Source organism: Lingula anatina, chromosome 7, assembly GCF_051362555.1.
Source record: "Lingula anatina isolate TDL-2025a chromosome 7, LinAna3.0, whole genome shotgun sequence".
NCBI classification, from domain to species: Eukaryota; Metazoa; Brachiopoda; class Lingulata; order Lingulida; family Lingulidae; genus Lingula; species Lingula anatina.
This window is the reverse complement of record NC_141773.1, coordinates 22940403-22964695: the sequence shown is the minus strand read 5'-3', so window position 1 is coordinate 22964695 and position 24293 is coordinate 22940403. Positions and strand designations below refer to the sequence as shown.

The window sequence follows — 24293 nt, the reverse complement described above, 5'->3', positions numbered from 1 at the left end:
CTTGTCTTACCTTTAGCGCCATCTATTGCATAAAATAGGTTGAAGTCGGGTCACACTGTTTATTTCCGTGTGAACCTCCCAACAGTTTAAGGACTAACAGGATCTATCACTTATGCTGGAGCTAGTGAATATTACAAGATTTAGTTTGTTACACTGAATTGAGAGCTGGAAACTGATCAAACTTAATTTTATTTGTTAATTTGTAAACGACGCTCCTGTTGACAAATGGCGGTTTGTTTATCATCAAGTCGATCTAAATTCAATTTTGAGCCGTTGCTGGTCATCGTAATATTGCTGTTAGCAGGTAAGTTAGAGTTAATGTATATATGCAATGGTGGATTTGACATTTCTTATCAACGCCTTCTTTTAATTATTAGTACTAGAAAATATGAAGGATTTAATTTTGAAGTAAAACGTACGTTTGCGCTTAAGCCTTGGCTTTGCTGGAGTCTTAGGTTAGAAGCGTGTTCATTTAAATGTAAAACAGTAGATGTGGTAGAATGTGAATAATGGCATTATAATTTAAGAATCCAAGTTTAAAATACCACTGTAATATTTCATTATATTCCTTTTATGTTTTTAGTTTCTGGAATTATAACCCAAACTACAGTTGTTGGCATACCTGGAGAGACAACAACATTGCAGTGCGCATATACAGCATCAGAAAGACTAGTTGTTGTTGCCTGGTTCAGGGGAACTGAACAAATACTTCAACAATTTCCTGATGGTGATCAGTTAAGCTCCAGCCCCGATAAGGACAGACTATCTGGGACATTGTCGGAGAGTACCAAAACTGCCACACTTAATATCCAGCAGACACAATGTCCAGGAGATGAGGGAGAGTATAGATGTAGGGTGACTGTGAGAGGAACAGAAGAGATTATCTCTGTACAGCTGATGATAAAAGGTAATCATTCCTGATTTATTTATATTTAAGTATTTCATTTCTTTCCTTCTTTTTGTTTTTCTGTCTTTTCTTCTTTCTGTCTTTTTTATTTTTGAAAATACTTTGGTATGTATTACAGAAATATATTTTAAAATATACCACTGTGGGAAAGCACATTTGTTAATAAATGGATGTTGATTGAGAGAAAAATGACAAATTTTATAGTATATAACCACCCACTTCTCTGCGCTGCATTATAATTTACTGCTATGATAGTTTACTAAAAGCTTTGGTTCTAGGACAGATTGAGAACCATAAGTGAGTGTTCAGTGAGACAATATTTTTGCAGGGGTTGGTCTCTGTGTCAGTGAGAGGGGCAGTGAGGGATGTGTGGCTGTCATCAAATGTTGTAGTGACAGAGTTATAAAAGCAAACACATGTCTGAACTGATCTGAGGCACTGCTGCTTGTCTGCTTATGACATTCATTTATTTTCCCTGATCTGATCAATAAACACTCAGTTGCACAGTTTATTAGTAAAGGTATCCTATCCAGGATTTTTTGGCTGTAAATTTTTTTGCTGGAAAATAATAAATGAATAAGAAAATTTACTAAAAATTTTCTTTCTCTCATGAAGATGCTAGTAAGTTGCTAAGCAGGATATGTACTAAACATAAAAAACAACAGACAATTTCATATTTTCAGTTTGTCTTATTAAAAACTTACCTGCATTATCAGAATGACTTTGCCATTTCTGGTAAATTTTGAAAAGGCAAGTGACTCAGTATGAAACACAGCACTATGTATTTTGATTTTTAAAATTTTTTTCTCAACTGTTTCAATACAAGATATAAATGATTTTGGCTATAACTGATACTTTCATGAAATATTGGTAAATTATAAAATCATACTGAATGCACTTTAAGATTTTTTTAAGTCAAGTACTGACTACAGAGATACTTTGAGTGATTTTTTTTTTTTAAATCTTTTTACTTAAATCAGTGCAAAGACAGCTAAAAATTTTATAGTTTGATTCAACTAAGTCAAAGAATTTTTAGAGCATTTGGCCAAAAACCCGATGCTAAAGTGAGTGGAGAAATGTAGATATTAACCTCTTGGCATACAGTAGTGCCATGATCTATTTGTTTCCTTAACATGCTTACTAGAACAGTGAATGCATTATTGCTAGTGTTTCCATGTAACTTAATTTATATCCAAATAAGTTTTAAGATTAAAAATTGAGTTAGATTTGCAGACATTTTCGATTATCTCTACAGTACTATGTGTTTTAGCCAAATTAAATATAAGTTTTACACACTAGCTAAAGGCTTAGTCCTAGCTACAGAAGTACTGGATATCATATATATATATATATATATATATATATATATATATATATATATATATATATATATATATATATATATATATATGTGGGACGTAGTAATGGTACAACCAGACATAAAGCATTAGTTGTGACACACAATACCAGGAAGCAGGAACAAACTTCAGTTGTTTCACTTTCCTAGTTTACGATCAGGGAAAAGATCCTAAAAATTTTGGCATCAACTGTAACTTTAGATATATTCTAATAAGATTTTTGGTTAAGACACTTAGGAAGTGCCATTTTTAGGAATCTGATGAAGTGTATAATAAATATTATTGTTGTTCAGAGATAACCCCCTGGGGAGCACACCTGTATTCCAGGTAACCAGATATCTAAGAATCATCCAAGGTGAACAGACACAGGCGTACTAGTATACAGGTCTACAAGTGTGTGTGTGTGTTTGTGTGTGTGTGTGTGTGTGAGATAGAGAGAGAGTGTGTGTGTGTGAGTGTTTGTGTGTGTGTAGGGGGGGTGCAGCATCCAGCGTGTGTGTTAAAATTGAATGTTGGATCTTTTTTGTTTTCATTAAAGTCATAATAACTCTTCGTTTTGGCCAAAAATTGGATTTTCCTCGAGTAAACGGCAATTTTCCCGTACTTACCAATGGTCAGCGACCCCATTCCTGCATTCAAAGTTGGTCCAGGGTTTTTTTCCTAAACGTTTGGTTTTTTGTTAAAATCTCTTAAGAGATTTTAACTCACGGAGCCCTCTCTGACATTGCATAGTCACACAATATCGAGCGATAGTTTCTGTTGACCTACTTAAAACCGCGGGAAAAGCAGACAACAACAACACCATAACAATAATATAAGATTCATAATATATATTTGTCTTATTGCTCAAAATGCATTTATATCTACAATGTGTGCTATCTGTGCTATTCTTGGCTTTTCGTTATCCGACGCACTGTACAAAAACTCGCAACTTACGTCTGCTATTGCATCAGGCTTTTGCCGCCAGAAGTTATTTTGGTCTCGAATGAACGCGAGAATCCGCATGACACCCTAACGTCATTGGCAACGGTTGCCTTAACGACAGGGAAGAAAGGCATCGAAAGCCCTATTGACAAGCACAAATTTTAGTTTTACTACAATAACGGCCGTTTTAGTGGTAAAATGCAATAGAATATATTTGCATGCGTTGTTTACAATGTATTTCTTGCGGAATTTTGAATCTCAAAGGAAGAGTTATTATTGCTTTAAATTATAATATTAACTTCTTTCTAATTGAATTGAACTGGGAGGATTGAGGATTATTTTAAATTTGTGCTTCGTCAAGAGAAAATAAAGATTTACATGAATATATACTGAATACCTTGTGGAGAAAAATCATAAAATTCAATTTTTTTCTGAATTAATTAAGTTTTTAGAAATTACACGAAAATATATGTCTGCTTTTACCTTTAGATAACAGTAATTCACAAAAATTTCAATAATTGTATTTTAATGCAGCTTTTGCAGATGTCTGTATGGTTTGTGTACAATATTCTTGGTTATGATTGCTATTTTTTCATTCATTCAATTACAATGTACTATAGCTAGTATAAGCAAATATGTGTACATATTCCAGTGGAGCCCAGTGAAAACCCTATCTTGACCACCCAGCAATTAAATGACCAGGGGTCAACAAAGTTCATGTGCTCTGGTCAGCTTGGACGTCCAGCCAAGGGGATCACATGGTACCGGTCTCTGAATGGTCAGCAACAAAATAGGACCTCAGAGGCACAGTCAAGTGACCCTGTCCTGAATAGTGATGGTTGTACATATAATGGACAGAGTGAGCTGAGAGTAGATGTCTCAGCCTCTGATGATGGCGCACAGTTTACATGTATGATTGGACAGAAGTCGGCCAGTGTGTCACTGAGTAAGTAAAAATCAACAGAAATCAGTTAAGTACATCAAGGAAAGAATTTTGCTGCAGTACTGTACTCATGCTAACATAGTTCTAGTGAAAAGCTTTAACTTAAAATTCTAATTGGTTTACAATGATGCAGAAAGAAAATGGGGGAAAAATGGTACCTCTTTCAGGAAATTTAGCATTGAATAAGTTTTGACTTTTGATTTTACTGACATTATCCAGTAATTTGGCTAAAATAAATTCAACCCTGGAAGGAGTTTAATTTTGATCTGTATGTATGTATGTGCCACACCAGCTTGATGGTGATTTTGATTGTCCTGACCATTTATTTATCATAATGATTGTGCCAGTTAATAGTGGATAGTTCTACCAAAGCTTTTTAAAAATCGGCAAAAATTTATGTCCTGGCAAAGTCTAGATATGCCTCACTTTAGACAAAAATCTTGTACACTGTGATACAATAACATGACAATATTTCAGCTGCTGCCAGCAACCCTGAGATCACCTATACCACCACAGGTGCCCTCCCCATCATAGACTCAGCAATGGGCAGTGTGGAGTTTGTCAAAGGTTCAGCCGTCACTCTCATTTGCTCAGCCACTGGTGACCCTCAACCCAACTTCAAGTGGTTTTTTCGGGAAGAGCTATCCAACACCAGAGAAGCACGAAGTGGAAATCGCGATAACTCCTCTGTTCTTAACCTGAATAACATTCAGAAACCTGGATACTATGAGTGCCAGGCCAGTAACATTTTGAACCAGTTGAATGATCCACCAAGCAAGGTCCTGAGAATTACACTGTCATGTAAGTAGAAATAATTTTACCACTTCTGACACTTTACTGCTGAGTTCCTTGGTTGATATGAAAGGGAGTCACTTTTTTTTAAATCAACACACCCGGATTTTGTTTACAAAAGTTTTTTTCTTTTTATTTGAAATGCTGCTTTTGTTGACTTGATTACCCACAATTTTTTCTTCATTTCAGCACCAACTACTGGATCCACAGTGGGGGGTCTATCTGGAGAGGCCATAGGGGGGATAATAGGGGCCATCCTGGGGGTCATTGTGATTATTGTCTTGGCCTGTGTCACCTACACCTACTGTGTCAAGAAGAAACACAAAACAAGGGATGAAGAAAAAGGTAAAAAAAAAAAAACCAAAACATTTTTTATTGGTACCCTAAATTTTTTTTTTAAATTTCAAAATATATTTATATTTAAATCTGGTTAGGATGTTCACGGAGATTCATTTTAATCATGGAAACAATTATTATGTCAAACTGAATTATTTTTTTATTTTTGGAAATTTCTCAGTAAAATATTACTAGTAAATGTTTTTAATGTATACCAAAATAAAGCTTGTGTACACCCAGACAGTGCTCTGTTAATCTTTTTTATCTTTGGTCCATTTGTAGCTAATTACTTGTACGTATTTCACTTTAATCAACATCTTTTAAAGAAACTTTGTCTTCTTATTCATTGTTTATGTACAGCTGTCCTATTTGATTCTTAAGTATAGAGAGCTTGGATGCCTTATGTACTAATTAAAATATGATGCATCCCTTTGAAATAATGAAATAAGTACTAGTATGCCTGTCAAAACTGGGGAGGAACAAATCCAACCAAATTGAAATTGCAAAGAATATTCCTTCCAAAACTGAGATGAAATGATATGCCATTTCATTTTTTTTTCACTCCAAGCTTCTAGTATTTAAACAGCCTTTTAAAAGTTTTGTATTTCATTAAGTTGTAGACCTAGTTTGTGTCAGACAAAAGTCCCTAACATTGTTGATGTCCTGGGGTGGTTCATCACAAAGAGTGAAACATGATCAGTCCACTGATCATCCCAAGCCACAGACACATTAGCAAATTAAAGTTTGTCCCCGAGATAAATGATGAATGAGAAATGAAGTGATGCATGATAATTCGATTCCTGGTATGGATTTTCATCAAACACACCGTGTGTGTTAAATGTGATTCCAGGTGGGATGTCCCAGTAAATTTCTCAAAACAGTATTTTGTGTGTGATGTAACACTTAATAAATGCCTATCAAGTGCATTGAGTCATTTTGTGACTTAGGTTTTAGGTTACTAGTACCTATTGTCCCTACTTTCTAGCTTTCAGGCAGAATAATAGCAATTTTTCTTTGTCCTGGTTGACTTTAATGGTTAAGGTCCTTGTAATGGTAATAATTGCCACAATGACACTTTCACTTCAAAGAAGCATTTAATCTTTAAAGGGGAATTTCCCAGAGAAAAGAAAGTGTATTATACTGTTTTAGGAAGTGTATCAGTAGGAGTCATTTCACATTGAAGGGGATTTTCCTCCTTTTAGATTTTTTTCCAAAAAATTTATTAAATAGTAACTTATGCGCTTAAAGAAAGCATTCATTTTGAAGGCATGCTAGAAGGGCTTTAGAAATAGAAAGATATTATACAAAAGATAAAAACTATTAACCTATCCAAATAAAAACTTTATATTTTGTATAATAATCGTATGTGGTAACTGACGTTAGATAATGTCTGTATATTTGCCAGCTTTACTGCCTACTTAAGTTTAGTAGTCTATTCTGTGTCATAATTCTATATGAGAACAGTGCTGTCTATTTTATTTATTATTTATTTATTTATTTTGTTTCATGTTTCAGAGACAAGCCGTTCCAATGTGAGGTAAGTGTGAGCTGTGTATAATAGTGGCCACAGTTTATTTAGCTAAGATACCATTTAGAATGTGGTAATTACTTGATCTTTTCAATCGGGAAAATTGTGAATTTCACAGATACTGTGTTTTTGAAGTAATAAATCTTAGAATTAGAACATTTCTGTTGAGTGGCAGGAACCAAATTTAAAGGAAAAAAACATGCTGCTCTATAGTTCTTTTCTATTCAATAAAGCACAAATCCTATATAGAAAAATGAGTTTGTGATCCTAAAATTATGTATCTGAATGTTTGAAAATTTTTGCCCATTGTAAAGATTGAGTAATTAAAATATCGGTGAATTGTGGCTTGAGTTGTAGTATATATATCAAACTAGCACTAGTATATGATATGTTCAGGGTGTGAATGTTGCTGCACATGTGCGTCAGTCTCTGTTAATTATTTTGTCTGTACATGTGTGCGTGTGTATGTGCGTGTTTTACCTTCAGTATTCACTACACGCGGTATTTAGCAACTTGTAAGATGGTTAATATCAGATTAGACTTACTATAGAATGTGTGAAGTATTGTTTTAAGATACGAGGCTAACTTGGTGGATAGTTGTATGATTTTATTTTTGCAAAAAAAAAGCAAAAAAACTTTCTGTTTAAGTTGTATCAGGGTCACTCTAACTGAAGGTAGTGTTTGGTAGAGGATCTGTCAATTTTTAATGTCTTTAGTATGTTTTTCCTGGTAATGTAAACTTTATTTCCTCAGATTTGCGATAGGATGAAAAAAGAAGAAGAAAAAAGAACGATTGAAATGAAATATTCATTAAAAGATCACAGTTTGTCAGGAAAAAATATTTACCACAAAAGTTTCTGTATTGTTTAACTTTGTTAGCTTTCTAGAATTTTTTAAAAAGATCTTAAATATTGGCTCTGAATTTATTGATATTTCTTCAGATAAAAAGAGAGCCTGTCTATTTTTATTTTTTCTAAGAATGGCATATTGACCAGACTGTGTGTTTTAGGAAAAACAGATCTATGAAGTAAACGAAGTGACTGTTTGCCTAGCGAGTAGCAAAAAGAAATCAGAGCTGAAAGTTTCTAGATTTCATTATGAAGCGAGGACCTTTAATTGTTCCCCGTGCAATGGCGTATTTGTCTGAGAGAAAACGGGACAGTAAACCTAAGCATGACATCTGCCATACCTTTAAATCCATGCTTTATTAATATGGACATGGATCCAATCAATAAGCAGAGAACAGTGAGTGATATAACAGAGCATTTGTAATAAGACAGCTGGTAATAAAGTCTCTTAATAAAGGAGGAACAAAGAACAATCAATGTTCCTAACGCGGCAGTCATTTTCTTGCCTGCAGTGCAGTAACTTCACACCCTGAAGACAAAGCTTAGGTTTTTGACATGTCACGCGGAAGTTTTCTTTACACCTTGCTGTCACACTTCATGGAGTTTGTAAAATAAAACACTGGTATTGTTTTCTAAAGTTAGGACTCAGGCCCTGACTCACCATCTTGAGATAATGAGTAAACTTTCGTTTTCAAAAATATCAAACACCCACTTTCAAAAGATTTACTTCATTGTTCTCTGTCATTTTGGAATATCTCACAAAGTTTAAATAGGTCTCATTTTTTCATATATCAACACGAAACTGAAAATGAAACATTCTGCATCAGCTGTCTGGAATGTCATATTGCTTTATATATAGTTACTCTCCATAAAAAAAGAAAACATTTTATCTCAGTGCAATAAATATAAAACTGTGCAATATAAAAAAACTGTGTAGCCCCTTGCAGGGTAAGAGATTTGTATCATTCCACAACAGAAGTACCAACCATCTCGGAGTCGGTGCCTAATATGTACAGTTTGGAAAACACTTTATTTTAGGCTATTTATTTATTATTTTAACACGTTCAGATGTTGAGATAAAAACTTCATGCTGTGGTTGGATTCTAATGTAATAATTATGTTTTTTTTTGCTCCAGGTGCTAAGATTAAAAATATCACCTTGTAGTGGTTGACTTCAAAGTGTTCTATTTAGTCTACCAGGGTGTGTTAACATGTGGCAACTTACCTGCCACTGGTTTTATATTCGCAGTGATCCTTATCTATGTCAGATCTCCCCTGGTGTAGTGATACACACTACTTTTATCAAAAAAAAAAAAAGATCACGGGTGTGAAAGTTGGAGGTGTGATCAGATAAAAAAAAAAAACACATGAAAGCTACACCCTAGGATATATGCCTTTACCACCCAAACATTGCTTCTGTTGCATTTTGTTTTTGTAAACATTTTAAATGTTATCTGCAAAAACAGGCACCTGCTCAGAGAAGTGGTCTCTTAAGAGGCAGTTGTTTACCCATTAAAGCACAGGTACTTGGTACCAGTGGTAGGGAAGCACCTGGTTGAAGGAAGTCTGCCTTCAAAGGGTCTGTAAAAAATAACTTAATGTTTTGTTTAAGTTAAGAATAGACACAGCGAGTTGAAGTGAAAAGAGATAGAAGTGGATAGGGTCCAGGAGTTCACAAAAGACAAGACCTTGCTTATTGAATGTCAGAATACCCAGGTGTGTTTAGATGGTGAAATACTGAGGAGTGGCAATAATAGAAATAACACATACATATATATGGCAGGCATCACTTGAAAAAAGATCATTATGAAAGATATGCAGACATACAAAGATACAAAAAGCCTGCTGCATTCAAAAATTACTTCTGTGTGTGTGTGTGTATGTGTGTGTGTGCGTGTGTGTGTGTGAGAGAGAGAGAGAGAGAGAGAGAGGAATAACCATACTAGTAGGTAATGGATACACATACTTTTTGGATTAATCAAAAACTATAAGCAGCTCTCCCAGTGGTTGTTTACTGTTCACAAGGAGATGACACCTGAGATAAAATAGACTGTTTGCCACTGATGTTATCATTACTTGCCCAGGGAAATGATCTCTGAAGCCCCTCCTGTCATAGAGAATTTACTTACTAAGTCAAAGTTGCCTGCAAATGCAAGTAATTTATGTAGATTACTTATCGCCTGGCATCCTGAGCCTCTCTCTCTCCCCCCCCCCCCCCCCCCCCCCCACACACACACACACACACACACACACACACAGTTTTAAAGGTGATTTTGGACAGGAACAAGTAGTTTTCCAGATCTACAAATGTCTGTTCAGAGATCTTGTGGAGCCCTGGTTCAGTCTTGCTACCTTCTGAAAGTGAGAATCTATGAAGGTGAATAGAACATTATTCTTGTAGTTAAATGTGCAAGTTATTAACTTCAAAAAAAAGCCATCTTATTTTTTGTGACTCATCCATTAACTGTTGGGTAAATCTTTATGTGGGCGAGCCACTGAAAAAAGAAAGAGAGAGAGAGAAAGAAAGAGAGAAAAAGCAATATGAATTTCCACTATTTATCTTTCTGTGCTGCGGAAGCTATAGTGTTTATTTACGCCATGCTTGTAATCACAGAGAAAATGCAAGGTCAGGCGCATCACATTGTACACATAGCTGGAGGGGAATTCCTAGCCAGACTGGAGACTAGAAAAATACCAACTATCTCATGTAGAAATTATTAATAAACCGTCTAGTTTCCAACAAAAAGTACACAGTGAAAGCGTAAGAATTGTTATTGATAGAATCTCTGAGTCAATAGGAAATTTTTACAGGTGGGACAGATGTATATTTTATTATTAATAAAAAGCAAAGTGTGCTTTATTGATACTGAAAATAGTATCTGGCCGAAGTGAAAACTCGTGTCTATCTTTTGTGTGATCTGTTTTAGTCATTGTTTCTATGACTCCATTCCCATACCTAGGTTGATCTAGCAGGATCGGCCCATCCCCGAGGGGTTTCTTGCTAAATTGCATTCAGCTTGAACGGCTCTGATGTCTGGCATGCCAACTGACAGTGTAAGAGGGTAAAAAACTATTGTTTAGCAGCTTCAGTAGGCATGCCAGACATCTAAGCCGTTTAAGTCGAATGCAATTTATTGAGATTTCCTCAGAGGTGGGTCGATCCTGCTAGATCGATCTAGGTATGAGAATGGTCCCTTAGTTTCACAGCGTGTGATTCACTTGAGCAGAGGGGTCAACTTTGACAGGTTGTAACATGTCATTACGCCACAGGGGGTGTTACTCCTTTCACAAGTTTTCAACAAGTACACTTTCTACTGTGTTATTAAGTTAATTAATTGGCCGTGTGTGTTTGTGTGTGTGTGTGTCCAAGACCAGTTGTGCAAATACTGGAACTGTTACAGCTACAACATAGTCAAGCAATCTTGCAAAGAAATCTACTTGAGCTATTAAATCATTTAGTACTTCTAGTACGTAGTACGAGTCCAGAACATTTCTCTTCCTTGAATGATGAGACCAAGTTACTGAAATTATATTCTGATAACTCGGTAGTGAATTATTGATACAATTGCAAATATCTGTGAAGGTAAAAGGCAAAACAGAATGCAGATGTGGAGAAAATGTTCTAGAATGAAGTAAAGAAAACCCCCAGGTGCCGTCCTGACATTTAATACTAATCCTACTAACATTTGTATCTGTCCTTCTTTAATTTTCATCATTATTTATGCATGAGTAGTACTAAATATCATGCATGTGTATGGTGAAGGCTTGGGGGGGGGGGGGGGGGGGGGGGGGCAGGGCGGACGGTCCTTTTTGGTATGGGACTAAGGGAGTATTCCCAGAGCTTTTAGATCGATCTATCCCCGCGGGGAGTCTCACTAGATTACTGTCAGATAATCCGGCTTAAATGTCCGTCACGCCTACTACAAACTGGAAGGGGGTAATTAACTTTCGTGCCCGCTCGGCTGACAGCTATTTAGCGTGAACCCCTAGGGAGTTAGGTCGATCTTAAGTAGATCGATCTTATCTCTGGAAATGGGGTCTAAGGTGACCGAGACAGGAAAATGAAAAAAAAAGGGGGATAGGGAGAATTTTCACCTACACTTACATTCAAGATGTGAAAGTGAAACCAAAATAGAAACCCAAACTTTCCATATTGTGTGATATCTAAATATGTGTACAGCAGTGTATTGTATGGCTTCATTCTGTTTATATTTCTAACAGGTGTACAATTGCTTTGTTGAAGTAAAAACAAACATATATTACATCAGCTTTTCCCTTTTGGTTTAGCAACAAATATTAGTCGTAACAGTTGTGGGATTAAAAAAGAAATAATGAAATGCGTCTCTGTATTTTGTTTTTGTTGTGTATTATATAATTTTCTAATGACTTGGGGTTTGTTGCTTCTTTCAGTCCTCACACTGATAGTGGGCACACCTACTCCCTTGTGTAAGTAGAGTTCTTATTCAATTGTTCTTCCTTCACCTTTTTCTTTTTTACTATCTTGATTGACAGACACCCTCTCTACAAGGTTCAACATTTCCCTGCATCTGCAACAGCCCACTGCAATGACTTATGTCTACTGGGAGGGGGGGGGGGAGGGAGGGGAGGAGGGAGAAAATATAAGAAAATGTTTAGTGGTCTTGGCATTTTTATTTGCCTAGTACTTGTGAAAACCAGGAGATAACTTGACCAGTTTTTCTTCTGGTAGAATAATCAATTAAAAAAAAAAAGGCATAAAAGTATTGTCACTTAGCTGATATTTTTGATGTTTTCCTTTTTTGTTACATTTTTATCCTCCCTTGCATCCTGCTATGGGTTATTAAAACTACTAATATGTGTGTTTGGCATTACCTTCTGGTAGTTTATGATTCTATTTTTCAGTCATTGAGCTATCTCTGCTTCAGAATCTTATGTTTTAACCAGATGCTGACACTGTGCTATAACCTCTTTCATATTGGTATTAATAAGTAGCTGCTGTTATTTTTCACCTGATTTCTTTACTACAGTAATTTGGTAGTACAAATCATTTCAATCAATGCAAATATTTGTCACAAAATACAAGCTTTCTGGCCTGAGCCAAAGTTGCTATTAAGATATCCCAGGCATTGCTGAGCTATGAAAGTGCTCGCTAAGTGGTTCAGGTAATAATCTATCCCCCGCTGAATACCTGAATAGTCAGCTGATTGCAACCTAGCCAACACATTTGCCTATTGCACCATATGCCTTTTACCAGTCACAAGGAGTGTCAAATTTGTATGACACTGACCTGGCAGACTGTCTCTGTTGGCACAGATAACAGGCTTTTTTATAATGACAAAGTATGGCGTTTGACTATCCTTAACAAAAGCAGTAGCATAATACACATTGAAGGGGCCCCTTCAAATGAGCTTTGTTTATCAGATTTATTGCTTGCATTATTTTGCATTAGATTATTAAGATTCCTTGGAGAATACTACAATTCTGCAGAAACAATATAGAGATGGCATTGAGTTAGGTGTGACATTGTTGGATGTGACATTGTGTTGGATGTGACATTGCATTGGATGTGACATTGTGTTGGATGTGTCATTGCCTTGGATGTGACATTGCATTGGATGTGAAATTGTGTTAGATGTGACAGCTTGGAAGGTATAAATGGGAATGGAGCCTTAGACTTAATAGTTACACTAGCTGCATGATCATTTTTAAGGAACTTCATTGACAAAAAGAGGCATTCTGATAATTGTTTGTATGGATTATATTGCTATTTAATATCTGAAGTTCAACAGATTTGGTAAGATTCTGGTAAGTTTTTCTATCCAGAAAACAAATTTGCATGCTTAAGCTTTATATTTAGCTAGCTTTCCCAGCAGCAGCTATCATGCCCATTTCATAAAAAAGAAAATCAAGATGGGTCTTTTGGTAGGTGATATGTATTTTAAGTACCATGGACTACGAGATTAAATTTGGTTTATAGAAATAATTTTTTTGCATAATATTTAACATTTTACCAAAGATTGTATCATATTTTCATTGTGATTTTTATCCAATTTGTATTAAGACATGCACAGGAGCAGGCTACCTATGAAGCCTGTGTATTCAAAGATAGGTATGGTATCTTAGATTATTTGTTATAGGGCCATTCCATGATACTTCTTCAAGACTACTATGGAATGGCCCAGAATGAATTCATCACAACATTTCTACGTATTATCAGTTTTTGGACAACCGTATTATTCATCACCATGATTTCTGTGTATGTGTCTCCTCCGTTTTTATTCATATTTTTTTCTCATGTTTGATTTGAATTGTTATTGAAAGTTTAAGTAAATATATCACTTTGGTTATTTATTTTGTGCCCAACCCTAAGATAATTATGTTTATTTTGGTTGATTGTATAAAAAAAATCAAAGACTTCGGTGATCAGTAAACAACTTTTTTCCGTGTCTTCGTGCTTTTATTTGCAGATGGTGTGCAGTGGTGCATGCTTAATCACCTTCCATGATGTTTGGTTTTCAGACCATGTTGTCATGCAATTTCCATTTCATGTTGTCACTTTTAACTTGAAAATCAGCGTGTTTATTGATAACCCAGAAAATTGTGCGTATTTTTAATACACCTGTTAAATTGATTTCTTTTCCAAGTCTCCCCAACAAGTTGTAACATGAGCATCCCAACACTATATTTGGCCCTGTTGTCAGAAGTAATTAATAAATTAATTAATTAGTTAGGCCTTTGGTTATGAATTATGTGCATCAGACTGGCTAAAAGACTATGTCCCAAAAATGATCAAAACTTTCACTCACAACCTGTTGTTTTGTATATTTACTTATTAAATGTTTCTAAGTAAACTACTAAAATAAATTTTGATTACTACTAACAGAAAACGAAAGTTAAAAACCTTTTTCCTTAGATCAGAAAATAAAAGTAAATAGTTGCAAATTCACACTGCACACGAGGGATGAACAAAATCATTCAAAGCTTCTGAAAAACCACCACTTTCCAGCACCGTCCTGAGGTGTATATTTAGACCAGGGTGCTGTTTTCTCTCTCAACACCCAAATACCATAGTAAAGACAAGGTAGTAGCTCCACCTGTAGTCCTGACCCTGCCTGAATGTCAGGCTCTCTGTGGAGAAGGTTACCCCCACATTACTGACATTTACACTGTACACACTCACATAGTTTGGTATATGATGGGGAAGGTTAGCGTAGGCCCTAATGATGATCAAAGAGAACCACAATACTATAATTACGAGGAAATATGCGTAGAGAAGATTTTTAGTAGTGAGGGGAGGGGGTTAAATAAAAACTGTATACGACTGGACTGTGACTTTGAATTAATACAGATCGAGTCGACGAGGGATCAGAATGCTGAAGAAATTAATTTTGAATCTCAATAATCATTTATTCAATTAATGTACATTGTCAAATACTGTCACCAAATATGACCATCTAACCATCTGACATTAGAAAATTACATCACCCACTTGTGTTTAATTAGTATTTTATTTGTATGTTGCTTTTCATTATAAAGGTTAAAAGAAAAGAAAATGGGTGTTTCTTCACAATGATACTCTTGAAATCTATTCAATAAAGATAAATGTCCTAAGTAATGTAAAAATGCATTGACATCTCATTTTATTCTCTTAATTGTTGTGTCATTTAATGAATTATTTCTTGAATTGTCTGCACACAAATCATATGTTTATCTCCTTTCACTTTCACTTCCAGACCAGATGCAGAGGGCGCCCCCAATGATGGCTACAGTAGCCCAGAACATATGGATGACAAGAACGGCAACTTTACTAAGGAGGATGATGTAAGTTTATAACACTATACCTACAGGTGTTTCACATTGCTTTTAAGCAATTTAAATTCCTAATTGATAAAATAACACTATCAATGACACTACAATAATTTTTTTTTTAATCCTGATCTTAAAAACAGCTATCATATTTTAGGACTGATGTTAAAGGTTTTTGTTTGTTTGTCTGTTTGTTGTTTTCTTTCAGTAATAGTATTTGGACTTTCAGGATATCTTTGTTGAAAGTGGTAAAAACTAAAATGTACTTTGTCTTGTTCTGTCTAGTGTTTTCTGTACTTTATTAGTCAAGGCAAAGGAGCAGATGATCTTGGCTGTTTTCACAAATAACTGCATTGATTTTTATGGTAACAAGAGAGCAGCAACCACCCCTTTGGCTAATGGCAGGGAAACTCTCTACTAGATAAAAAAAGGAAAGGAATCATTTTCATGCTGAAGCATGAACTTAAGAATAGGCCTCTAATTGGTTTCTCTTCATTTTGGTTATTATTTCGTCCAATAATTCTAGAATGGTTTGGCTGAACAGAATATTCAAGAAAAAAAGAGTATGTTGACTTCCATGCCTGTGGCGCCATCAGGCATGGGAAGGTGTAAGGTGGGCAAATTAGGGTTCGTGTTCTCACAGTGGCAAAAGTTTGGGGGGAAGGAGTAAGTTTTTCCTTTATGTAACCCAAAAAGAACTTGCATATTAGTGTGAAGGAATAATGAAAAGAGGTATATAGTAAAGGAAAAAGTAAAGAATGAAAAAAGGAAAAGTTGAACATTATTAATCAAGTAAATATTGAATAAAAAGAGAGTTAAAGAGACTTACAGGAAAATAGCTCACCAGTGGATGACCATTTGTCTCATTAAGACCCTCTCTCATTATTGCCCACTCTGTAGTAACTCATACATAGTACTATAGTTCGTGAAATGCCGTCTCGATCCTAGAGTCATGCATATTACATGCGGGGTCGTTATGTGAGGGTGTGCTGCACGCAAGCCACAGGGGGATAACACTCCATCAATATTGCATGCTGTCAAGTTTGGACACGCTAATTAGCACCTCCTTAGAAATGGGGTCATGTATGGTGTTTATTATACAGAGGAGGGGCTTAAACTTATTATGGCTTTTTCGCACCAGCATTGCCACCCTGTGTGTGTGCAGATATATGTATTCTTGATCATGCAGATGAAGGGCCCTTACTTATAACTTTTGTTACATTGACTGCACGCTTTAGCTGAACTTGAAGTCAAAGAAAGCAAAATCTTGGAATCTCTGCTTATATATGTGGTCCAGGACTATGGATAAACTAACAGCATGGGGTTGATACAGTCTACTTCCCAGGATGCACTGGTGGTAAAGGTGCCCCGGCCCATGGATAGGGGTCGCCACACAGCATCATGAAATCTCGAAATTGCAGCCAAATCCGAAGACATAAACCGAGTGGATTTGCAATTACCTCAATTAGTTATAAATACTTAACTGCCTGCGTTACTATGCTATTGCATGTCTGTGCCTTCAGGGCCAATTTAATACCCATCCTACTGATTAAGGACTGGCATGTGCTGCGTGGACGAGAATCACAGAAGACGCCTTGATAATGGGTCCTCCATTGACGCAGCATGCCGGATTAGCATCATCTTTATTAATTTGCTTCAGCAGCTCTTGCAAAATTGACCCTATCTGATATTGATTAGGAATTTTCTCGGATGAGCTAGCTCCTTGAAATTGATTTCTGGGATATTGTGTCGTTAATGCCTGAGAGAGCTCGAGGGCGTGCACGTGTCACGAGGAAAATTCAGGTGGTGTTAATATTTCAGTATTTGCAGGAAGGGTCTTGTGTATCTGTTCAACCGTGCATTCCTAATGTCTGTCTGCTTTGCCACTCCTTTATTGCAGGTGTTTTGTCTGATATTTCATTTCTAAATTCTTATGATTATTTTCTTCCAAGTAATAAAAGGAGGATGAGTTGTTGGTCTGAATATTTGATATCTTTTGATTTTGACATTGATCATAAAAGCCTCAGTCTCACACTGTTTGCCATTCCTCCCTGAAAAAAATCAATGAAGATATCTTTTTTCTTATGTGCTTTTCACTCTAGCGCTGTTTAAAGATGTAAGAGTTTGGGTTTAAGTCAATATACATAATACTTCTTGTGTTTTCAGTCTAAGAATGGAGATAATATCAGGGGTATCCATTTTTTTCTTCGAAAACATTATAAAATAATTTGTTTTTATTATACATTGTCAAGTAAAATATTGTCAAAAATACAGTTCTCAGAATATAATTAAATACAATTTCATCCCTTTTGATTGCAGTTTTAGAAAAAAAAATTAATATTATTGAATTTCTTGAATATTTAGTACTGCAGTCTGTGCAGGTTGTTTGTTTTTTAGGAATCAAAACAAAAAAATGTGATATTTATATTTGCATATGATAGATTAAGATTGACATAAAAGACATCGTGATTGCAGCAGTAAAATAACCGAATTGTCGCCATTATTTCAGCAGTAACCAGCGTATAGGTAGCATCAGGTATATGATAACCATTGCTGTTCTAGCTTAATGCATGCCTTGCTGTTGTAATGCCATTGCATGCAGGGGTTGATCCAGGTATCTGTTAGGAAGAGGGAGGGGGGGGGGTCCTCAGCCTTCTCTGCCCACTGCCCACCCCAACTGCCTGTAGACCCTTCATCACAAGAGAGGTATAGAATTTTAAAAAAGAAAAAGAAATCCTTCGAAGTCCTGGATCCACTTCTGATTTATTTTATTTTTTAATTTTTTTTTGCTTGTCTTTGTAGCGCATTTTGCTATTAATGACGAGGCAAACTTGCCTATTTGGGGGTCATTTCCAGTCAATTTGTGACATTTTAACTCAGTATAGACGTCCTCAATCATTTGATAATGATTTATAAACATGAGAATCACCCTCACTGCCCTGCTGCATCCAGTGCCATTTGGATAGGTCACTCACTGTTAGATTGGTCTCCTATCATAGTTGGTGTAGTCTGAGCTGAACTGTCACAAGTAAAGTGGAAATGCGACCCAGAGCTATGTGCATCAAAGCTGGGCACAAGGTTAAAGGTGTGGCGTTACTGGCCTTTTTTAACATGCACCTGCATTGCCGTTCTCTCCTCAGAGTGCATTATTGATAATTACTTAGTGTGGGTGCCATTCCTTATCATGTAGAGCAAAAAAATTAAAATGATAATAATTAATTGCAATCTGTAGATTTGTTTTTAGAAGTTGCAACCATTTTCTTTCTAACAAATTTAAAGTACTAGTATTCAATCCATGTTTGAAAAAGTCCCAGCGTCATAATTTCTTTTTCATATTTTGCAAAGATATTTCCTTAGTTCATATCATAGAATTGAAAAGACCCTCAACTAAAAGTCCCTGGTGTCTATATATCCTGTAATGTAGGGAAAGACACAGCTCAGTAGGTTTGTACACACAAGGTGTGGCAAAATGGTTAACCTGTTGTGTACGAAGTCAAAATAGAAATCCTGGTACTGTTTCACTAAAAAGGGACATTACTGTTCAAGGAATTGAAGAGGAGATTAAAGGTGGCGCTAGCAGTTGGTGGCCCAAAGGGGGAATGTGTTAGGTGTGACAGCTACAACTGAACCAAATGCACTGAAGTGAAAGTAGGGATTTGGACTTCCAGCCCAATTATCTCTCTGAAATGGGCCATGAAATTGATCAATTATTTATGTTTAGAAAAATAATAATGGTAAAAGATTATTTGCATCTCCCATTCGTGTATGAAGATTGCAAACCCAGCTCAGTCTGGGCAACACTCGTCAGCACAGTCTAGGCAACACAGTAGATTTTAGATCGAAAGCTCAGAAATGAGAACAGGAACATGTTCTGTTTTATGTTTTTGGGACCAAGTGTAAATGTCTCATATGTCTTTGTAACAGACTTTCATTTCAGGCCAATATATATCTAATAATGTTGAAAAATAACAAAGTCTCCTTGTCTCGACTCTATTTTTTCTTTCCACTTTTTACAACAGCTTTGTCTTAAGATGTCTTGTATTTTCTTAGCCCTTTCTCAAATAAACTGGACCTTAGAGCAGGTGAGGGAGAAGAGGTCCGCCATTGTTGTTGTCATGGCTTTTAGTTGGGGATAACATTTTCTTTGACACAGTAGCATTATTATTTATTATGATTTCACTGTTTATATTCAATGTGATATATTTGATGTTGTCACTGTTGTGTGTGTGTGTTATTGTGATCATCAGAGTAAGCATGACATCTCGTTGTATGTGATAAATGTTTTATGGTCAATCACACGTTCTTCTCAGACAAAAGACAGGACCATGAACTGTCCGCCATCTTGAATCCTCCGTCCTCTCACATACACACAGATACAGGCAGACCAATTTACCTACATCTACGACTGGGTTCCCATACCTAGGTCAATCTAACAGAACTGATCCATCTCCAAGGGGTTTCTTGTTAAATTGCTTTCAGCTTAAGCGGCTTAGATGTCTGGCACGCCTACTGAAGCTGCTAAATGATAATTAATTACTCCCTATCTGCTTCAGTAGGCGTGACCGACATCTAGGTTGCTTGAGTTGATTGTGATTAAGTGAGAAGGTGGGGTCTGGGAATGGTCCTGAAATCAAATTAACATTTGCACCAACACTGAATTTCTTGAAGTAAATTGTGGATATGTCTCAGATGGACCAACTAATTTTTGAAAAAGTTGTAATTTCCTCTTTTGTGAACAAAAGTTGGTTTTGCAGAAAAAAATATTTATTTAACACGTAGTTGTTGTGTAGACAGAAGTAGGGCATGATTCGTCATTTATTTATGTATTCTAAATCATATATTTTTATGACTAATGGGTGGCCATTGTGTTTGTTTGTGTGAAACTTTTATCTGTTTGATTTAAGTGTGTAAAATGTGTAAAATTTCATTCATGTTGAAATCTATTGAAGTATGTTTTCATGGTTATTGCCCTCTGCATAATCCGTTATATTGATTCCTATCAGTTGGTTTATCTTGTACTGTGAATAACTCTTCACTATGCATTGGTAAAGAAAAAAAAACATTTCCTTTTGTGTTTGATTTGCCACACTAAATTGCAAGATTTGGAAATGGACATTTTCATATGAAGTTTTTAAAAATCTGCGTAACATGATTTATCTATCAGTGGCTAATTCAAATTATTTAAATGTTTCATGTATAATCCTTCTTATAATAATTATAATTAGATAGGAAACAAACCATTGAAAATGATTTCATTCTTTACCCAACCATTTGGCAACCTTGACCTTTTCAATCCCCTTCAACATAAAATTGTCAGGTGTGAGGAAGCATGTTTGATCAAATGTTGATGTGATTTGTTACTAATTGAGAGTGAAACTTTGGTTTCTTTTGTGATATCAGCTTGTATGTAGAAAATTGTGACAGATATAACAAGAAGAAATGTAAAATTCTGTAAACAATGTAACACTGTTTTTATTTCCAGCCTTTGAAGAAAAATGTGGAGGGTATTGTATATGCCGATCTTCAGATCCACGGAAAACCTGCAGTACCCAAACGCAAAACACAACTCAAAGTGCCTGAAAACACGGAATACGCAGAAATAAAAAGAGTTTGAAACAGAATATATGGTAATGACTTGTCAATGGGGAAAAATGTCAGTTTTACTGATACCATATTTTTAAGTCATAATTTCTTAAAATAAGAGCATTAATTCCTATGGTTAGTACAAAATTTAAAGGAAGCAGCTGCAGACTACCTTATAGTTTTATTTTATGCATTAAAAGCACCACAAATGCTTTTGTAAAGAATATACAATTTTTATGATTTTAAAATGATGTATCTGAAAGTCTGATAATTTTTGCCCATTGAAAAGATCGAGTCATTATCTGAAGTATTAAACCGCTTTTGATAAAAATAGTCAACATGCCTGTGTGTAGTTGGGTGTAGTTATGCCTTTTGATGTCAGAATTTAGTAGTTGTGCAGCATTGGGTAAATTGTAAGTTGTAACAGCAGCAAACTTTGTAGTTTTTAGCCCAGAAACTTCTGTATATGGATTACACTTTTTTAAAAAAAGGAGCAAAATTTCATTTTTGAAAATGATCATAATCTGAATCACAAAGGCATATCACTAACTTCCAGCAAGGTCACTGGTGGTTGACTTGCTCCATTTTAAAGCACTTTTTTTTTACCAGATTTTAGGAACGTGATTAATGGATCCTGTTTTTGTTGAATTATCGTGAAAATTTTAAAGTTTCATCCTCACTAATTTTATTGTATAACTTCAACTGGTTATTTGCTGTGCTTTTATTAACTTTATAATAATATGAAATTGTTCAGGGGAAAATGGCTTTGTTTTACACTGTAGTCTAAGACAAGTGTTAAACGAAGGCTGAATCATGAAATGTCTCTCTCACTTCTGGAAGATAAATTACTAGTACCTTACTCCAGCAAGAGCCAAGCTCAGGTGTACTGAGATGTTTTCATTTTGAAGCTTATGGGCCATGTCCCTGGTCATAAGTTTTTATTACTAGTCTAGTGGCAAGTTTTACCATTGGAATGTAGCCATTTTCACAGCAGGCAGTGCATTTTCTGCTTTGCAGTCATTTGAAAATTATAAGAATATTAACGAAGGCCTCATTCAGAATAGGGGACTAACTTGTCAGAGGGGCAAATATGGCCGACCCACTTGAATACTTCCCCACGGGATACCTATTCGATGCCTATAATTGGATTAAATGGCAAGCTTTGTAGTGGGTCACCATGTTTGACCCTGGGACTGGTTAGTCGTCTGTTCTGTATGGGACTTGAGAGAGTCACTTAATCTGGGGGCAGTTATGTCAAAGTTTAAAAAAATGATGTACATTTCGTGATTTTAAAAAACATATCAGCTTCTTTAATATCTACACATATATTGTAGCTTTAGATTATAAGAATGGGAATATGAAATTATAAAAGTCATGATAAATCAATAAATGATAAAAATGTTTTAAAAAATTTAAGTTCGTAGAATTATGTAGACAGTTCCTGAAAATGGGTAATGGCTTCTTTTTATTTTGTAACTTAATTGCAAACTTTTTTTGATACATCGTTTATACACATTAATATATTCAATGAATCAGGATTTTAGGCATGTAGGGTGCGTGATGTTCATCAGCAAAAAAGGAAAAGAAAAAAGGGTCTTTTTGTTAGACCATGGAAATATCATTCTTATAAAATATAGTTTTTATTCGTCAATATTGTTTTACATTAAAATTAACTTTTTCCATATTAAAAATAACTTGATTTAATTTTTGAAAGCTCCAATAAAGCTGTATATAAGGGTGCAGTAGTTTTAGTGTGCTGTCTTCTCTAACACAATATTGCTACTACAACCTGCTTAAAGCTTTTGCTCTACTATGGCATGCAAAGCTTTTGTTTGGATTTTATTTGTCAGTGTTACAAAGCTTTTGAACCATTCCTATTCACCTGTTCACAAAGCCCATCAATGGACTCAAAGACAAGTCTCAAATTTTTTACAAGTTGCAAAAGGAGTATTGCATATTTGGTTTGTTTGATTTCAAATGCTTCGTGATCACAAAAAGTGTTTTTATCTTCATCATTTACTTTCTCTGCAATATGCTATAATTATTTTCATTATTATAATTATTATATCTATTTCTTCTACATTGACTTCTAGTTCTGCATTGAATACCCGCGTATCTCATATGATAGGCTCAGTGTGGTGTTAATTATGATTTGAGTTTTTAAGAAATACATTTTTGTACAAGTCACATTTTACTGTGGTGAGCATCTTTTACACATTAATATTGAAATGTGTTAAACCAGATTTTCTTTTATGGTCTGAACATGACTTCTTAATCTCTCCCTATCATGTGGACATCACAAAAAAGAAAAAAAAAATCCATATTTGCAGTCACATTTTTTTGTGCAGAAATCTATACATAAGGTTTTCTTATTAGTTTTGGCCAGAAAGAGAATCATTTTGTAAGGTATAGTCATTCTGAACTGACAATGACATACCGTTATTGTATATATGTACTTGTAAAGCAGAAAAGATATTGTATCAGAAGGTTTGAACTTTAATAGTAATAGCATTTATTTGTGTATTATATTTTGTTTTATTTTGAATTTTTAACACATCTTCTGGTGCTGTAGGGGAAGCAGTATAGTATTAGTATGATAATATAGCCTGTAGATAGAAAGGAGCTCGGTGTTACGCTATACAGTAATATACGGACGACCAAAAGTTATTTTTTACTTAAAGGACTGATGCCTTCCTTGGTTTTTGGATCTTGGTTATTTTTTAAAAAGATTTGCCTGCATCTTTTAATTTGAAGCTGTCTGTATTTAGATTTCAATGATTTTATCACAGAAATGAAGTATGTAGTAGACAGCTGGCCATTGACGCTTCATTTTGAGTGATAATCTTTGAAGTGGTTTTAATTATTGTCTGATAATGTTGTATAAACTTCACAAAATTCTTCGCCTGTTCTCAAGACGCCAAATTATTCAGGATTTGACACTGGAAAGCCCAAAAACCTTATGTATATATTCTTTTTGATTCAACGCTATTAGACATTCACGTAGGTTGTTGCAGTATTAATCCGCCGTGTACAAGAGTCCAAATTAGACTCATTAAACATTAAGATAAAATATATGTGAAGTGACAATGTAATTATATTGTAACTGTACATGAATGTTCAAGTAAAAATTGTTCTAATTCTGGATGTACAATATTTCAATCACGTGTGTACCTCAATTTGTAAAGTGATCATACTAATGTAATAAATGACTTTATAAAAGTTTAACTTATCTTTGTTGTAACACTGCGTTACTTTTTTTTTTATGGTTCCAAGCTCACAAAATGTGTAT

General features: G+C 35.2%; 1 protein-coding gene across 4 annotated transcripts; it reads left to right on the top strand.

Moving 5' to 3' along the window:
- Window positions 1–22: 22 nt before the first annotated feature.
- LOC106157911 (tyrosine-protein phosphatase Lar-like) lies at window positions 23–24229 on the top strand. 4 transcript variants are annotated; one of them, XM_087018057.1, is made up of 10 exons: window positions 23–304; window positions 584–907; window positions 3842–4135; window positions 4610–4933; window positions 5114–5269; window positions 6776–6797; window positions 12047–12082; window positions 15349–15436; window positions 17931–17957; window positions 20904–24229. In XM_087018057.1, exons 1-9 carry the CDS (start codon window positions 226–228, stop codon window positions 17934–17936), a joined length of 1329 nt encoding a protein of 442 aa, XP_086874183.1. In that variant the 5' UTR covers window positions 23–225; the 3' UTR covers window positions 17937–17957; window positions 20904–24229. The 4 variants fall into 4 exon arrangements, with proteins under 4 accessions (XP_086874183.1, XP_086874184.1, XP_086874181.1 ...); XM_087018058.1 differs by lacking the exon at window positions 12047–12082 and having other exon boundaries at window positions 25–304; XM_087018055.1 differs by lacking the exon at window positions 17931–17957 and having other exon boundaries at window positions 26–304.
- Window positions 24230–24293: the final 64 nt, after the last annotated feature.

Excerpts from the sequence above, each read along its gene's own strand:
- LOC106157911 (XM_087018055.1), top strand. The coding sequence starts at position 226 with ATGGCGGTTTGTTTATCATCAAGTCGATCTAAATTCAATTTTGAGCCG. Across the intron at positions 5,270-6,775 it reads AACAAGGGATGAAGAAAAAG|AGACAAGCCGTTCCAATGTG; the intron begins GTAAAAAAAAAA and ends TTCATGTTTCAG. Across the intron at positions 6,798-12,046 it reads ACAAGCCGTTCCAATGTGAG|TCCTCACACTGATAGTGGGC; the intron begins GTAAGTGTGAGC and ends TGCTTCTTTCAG.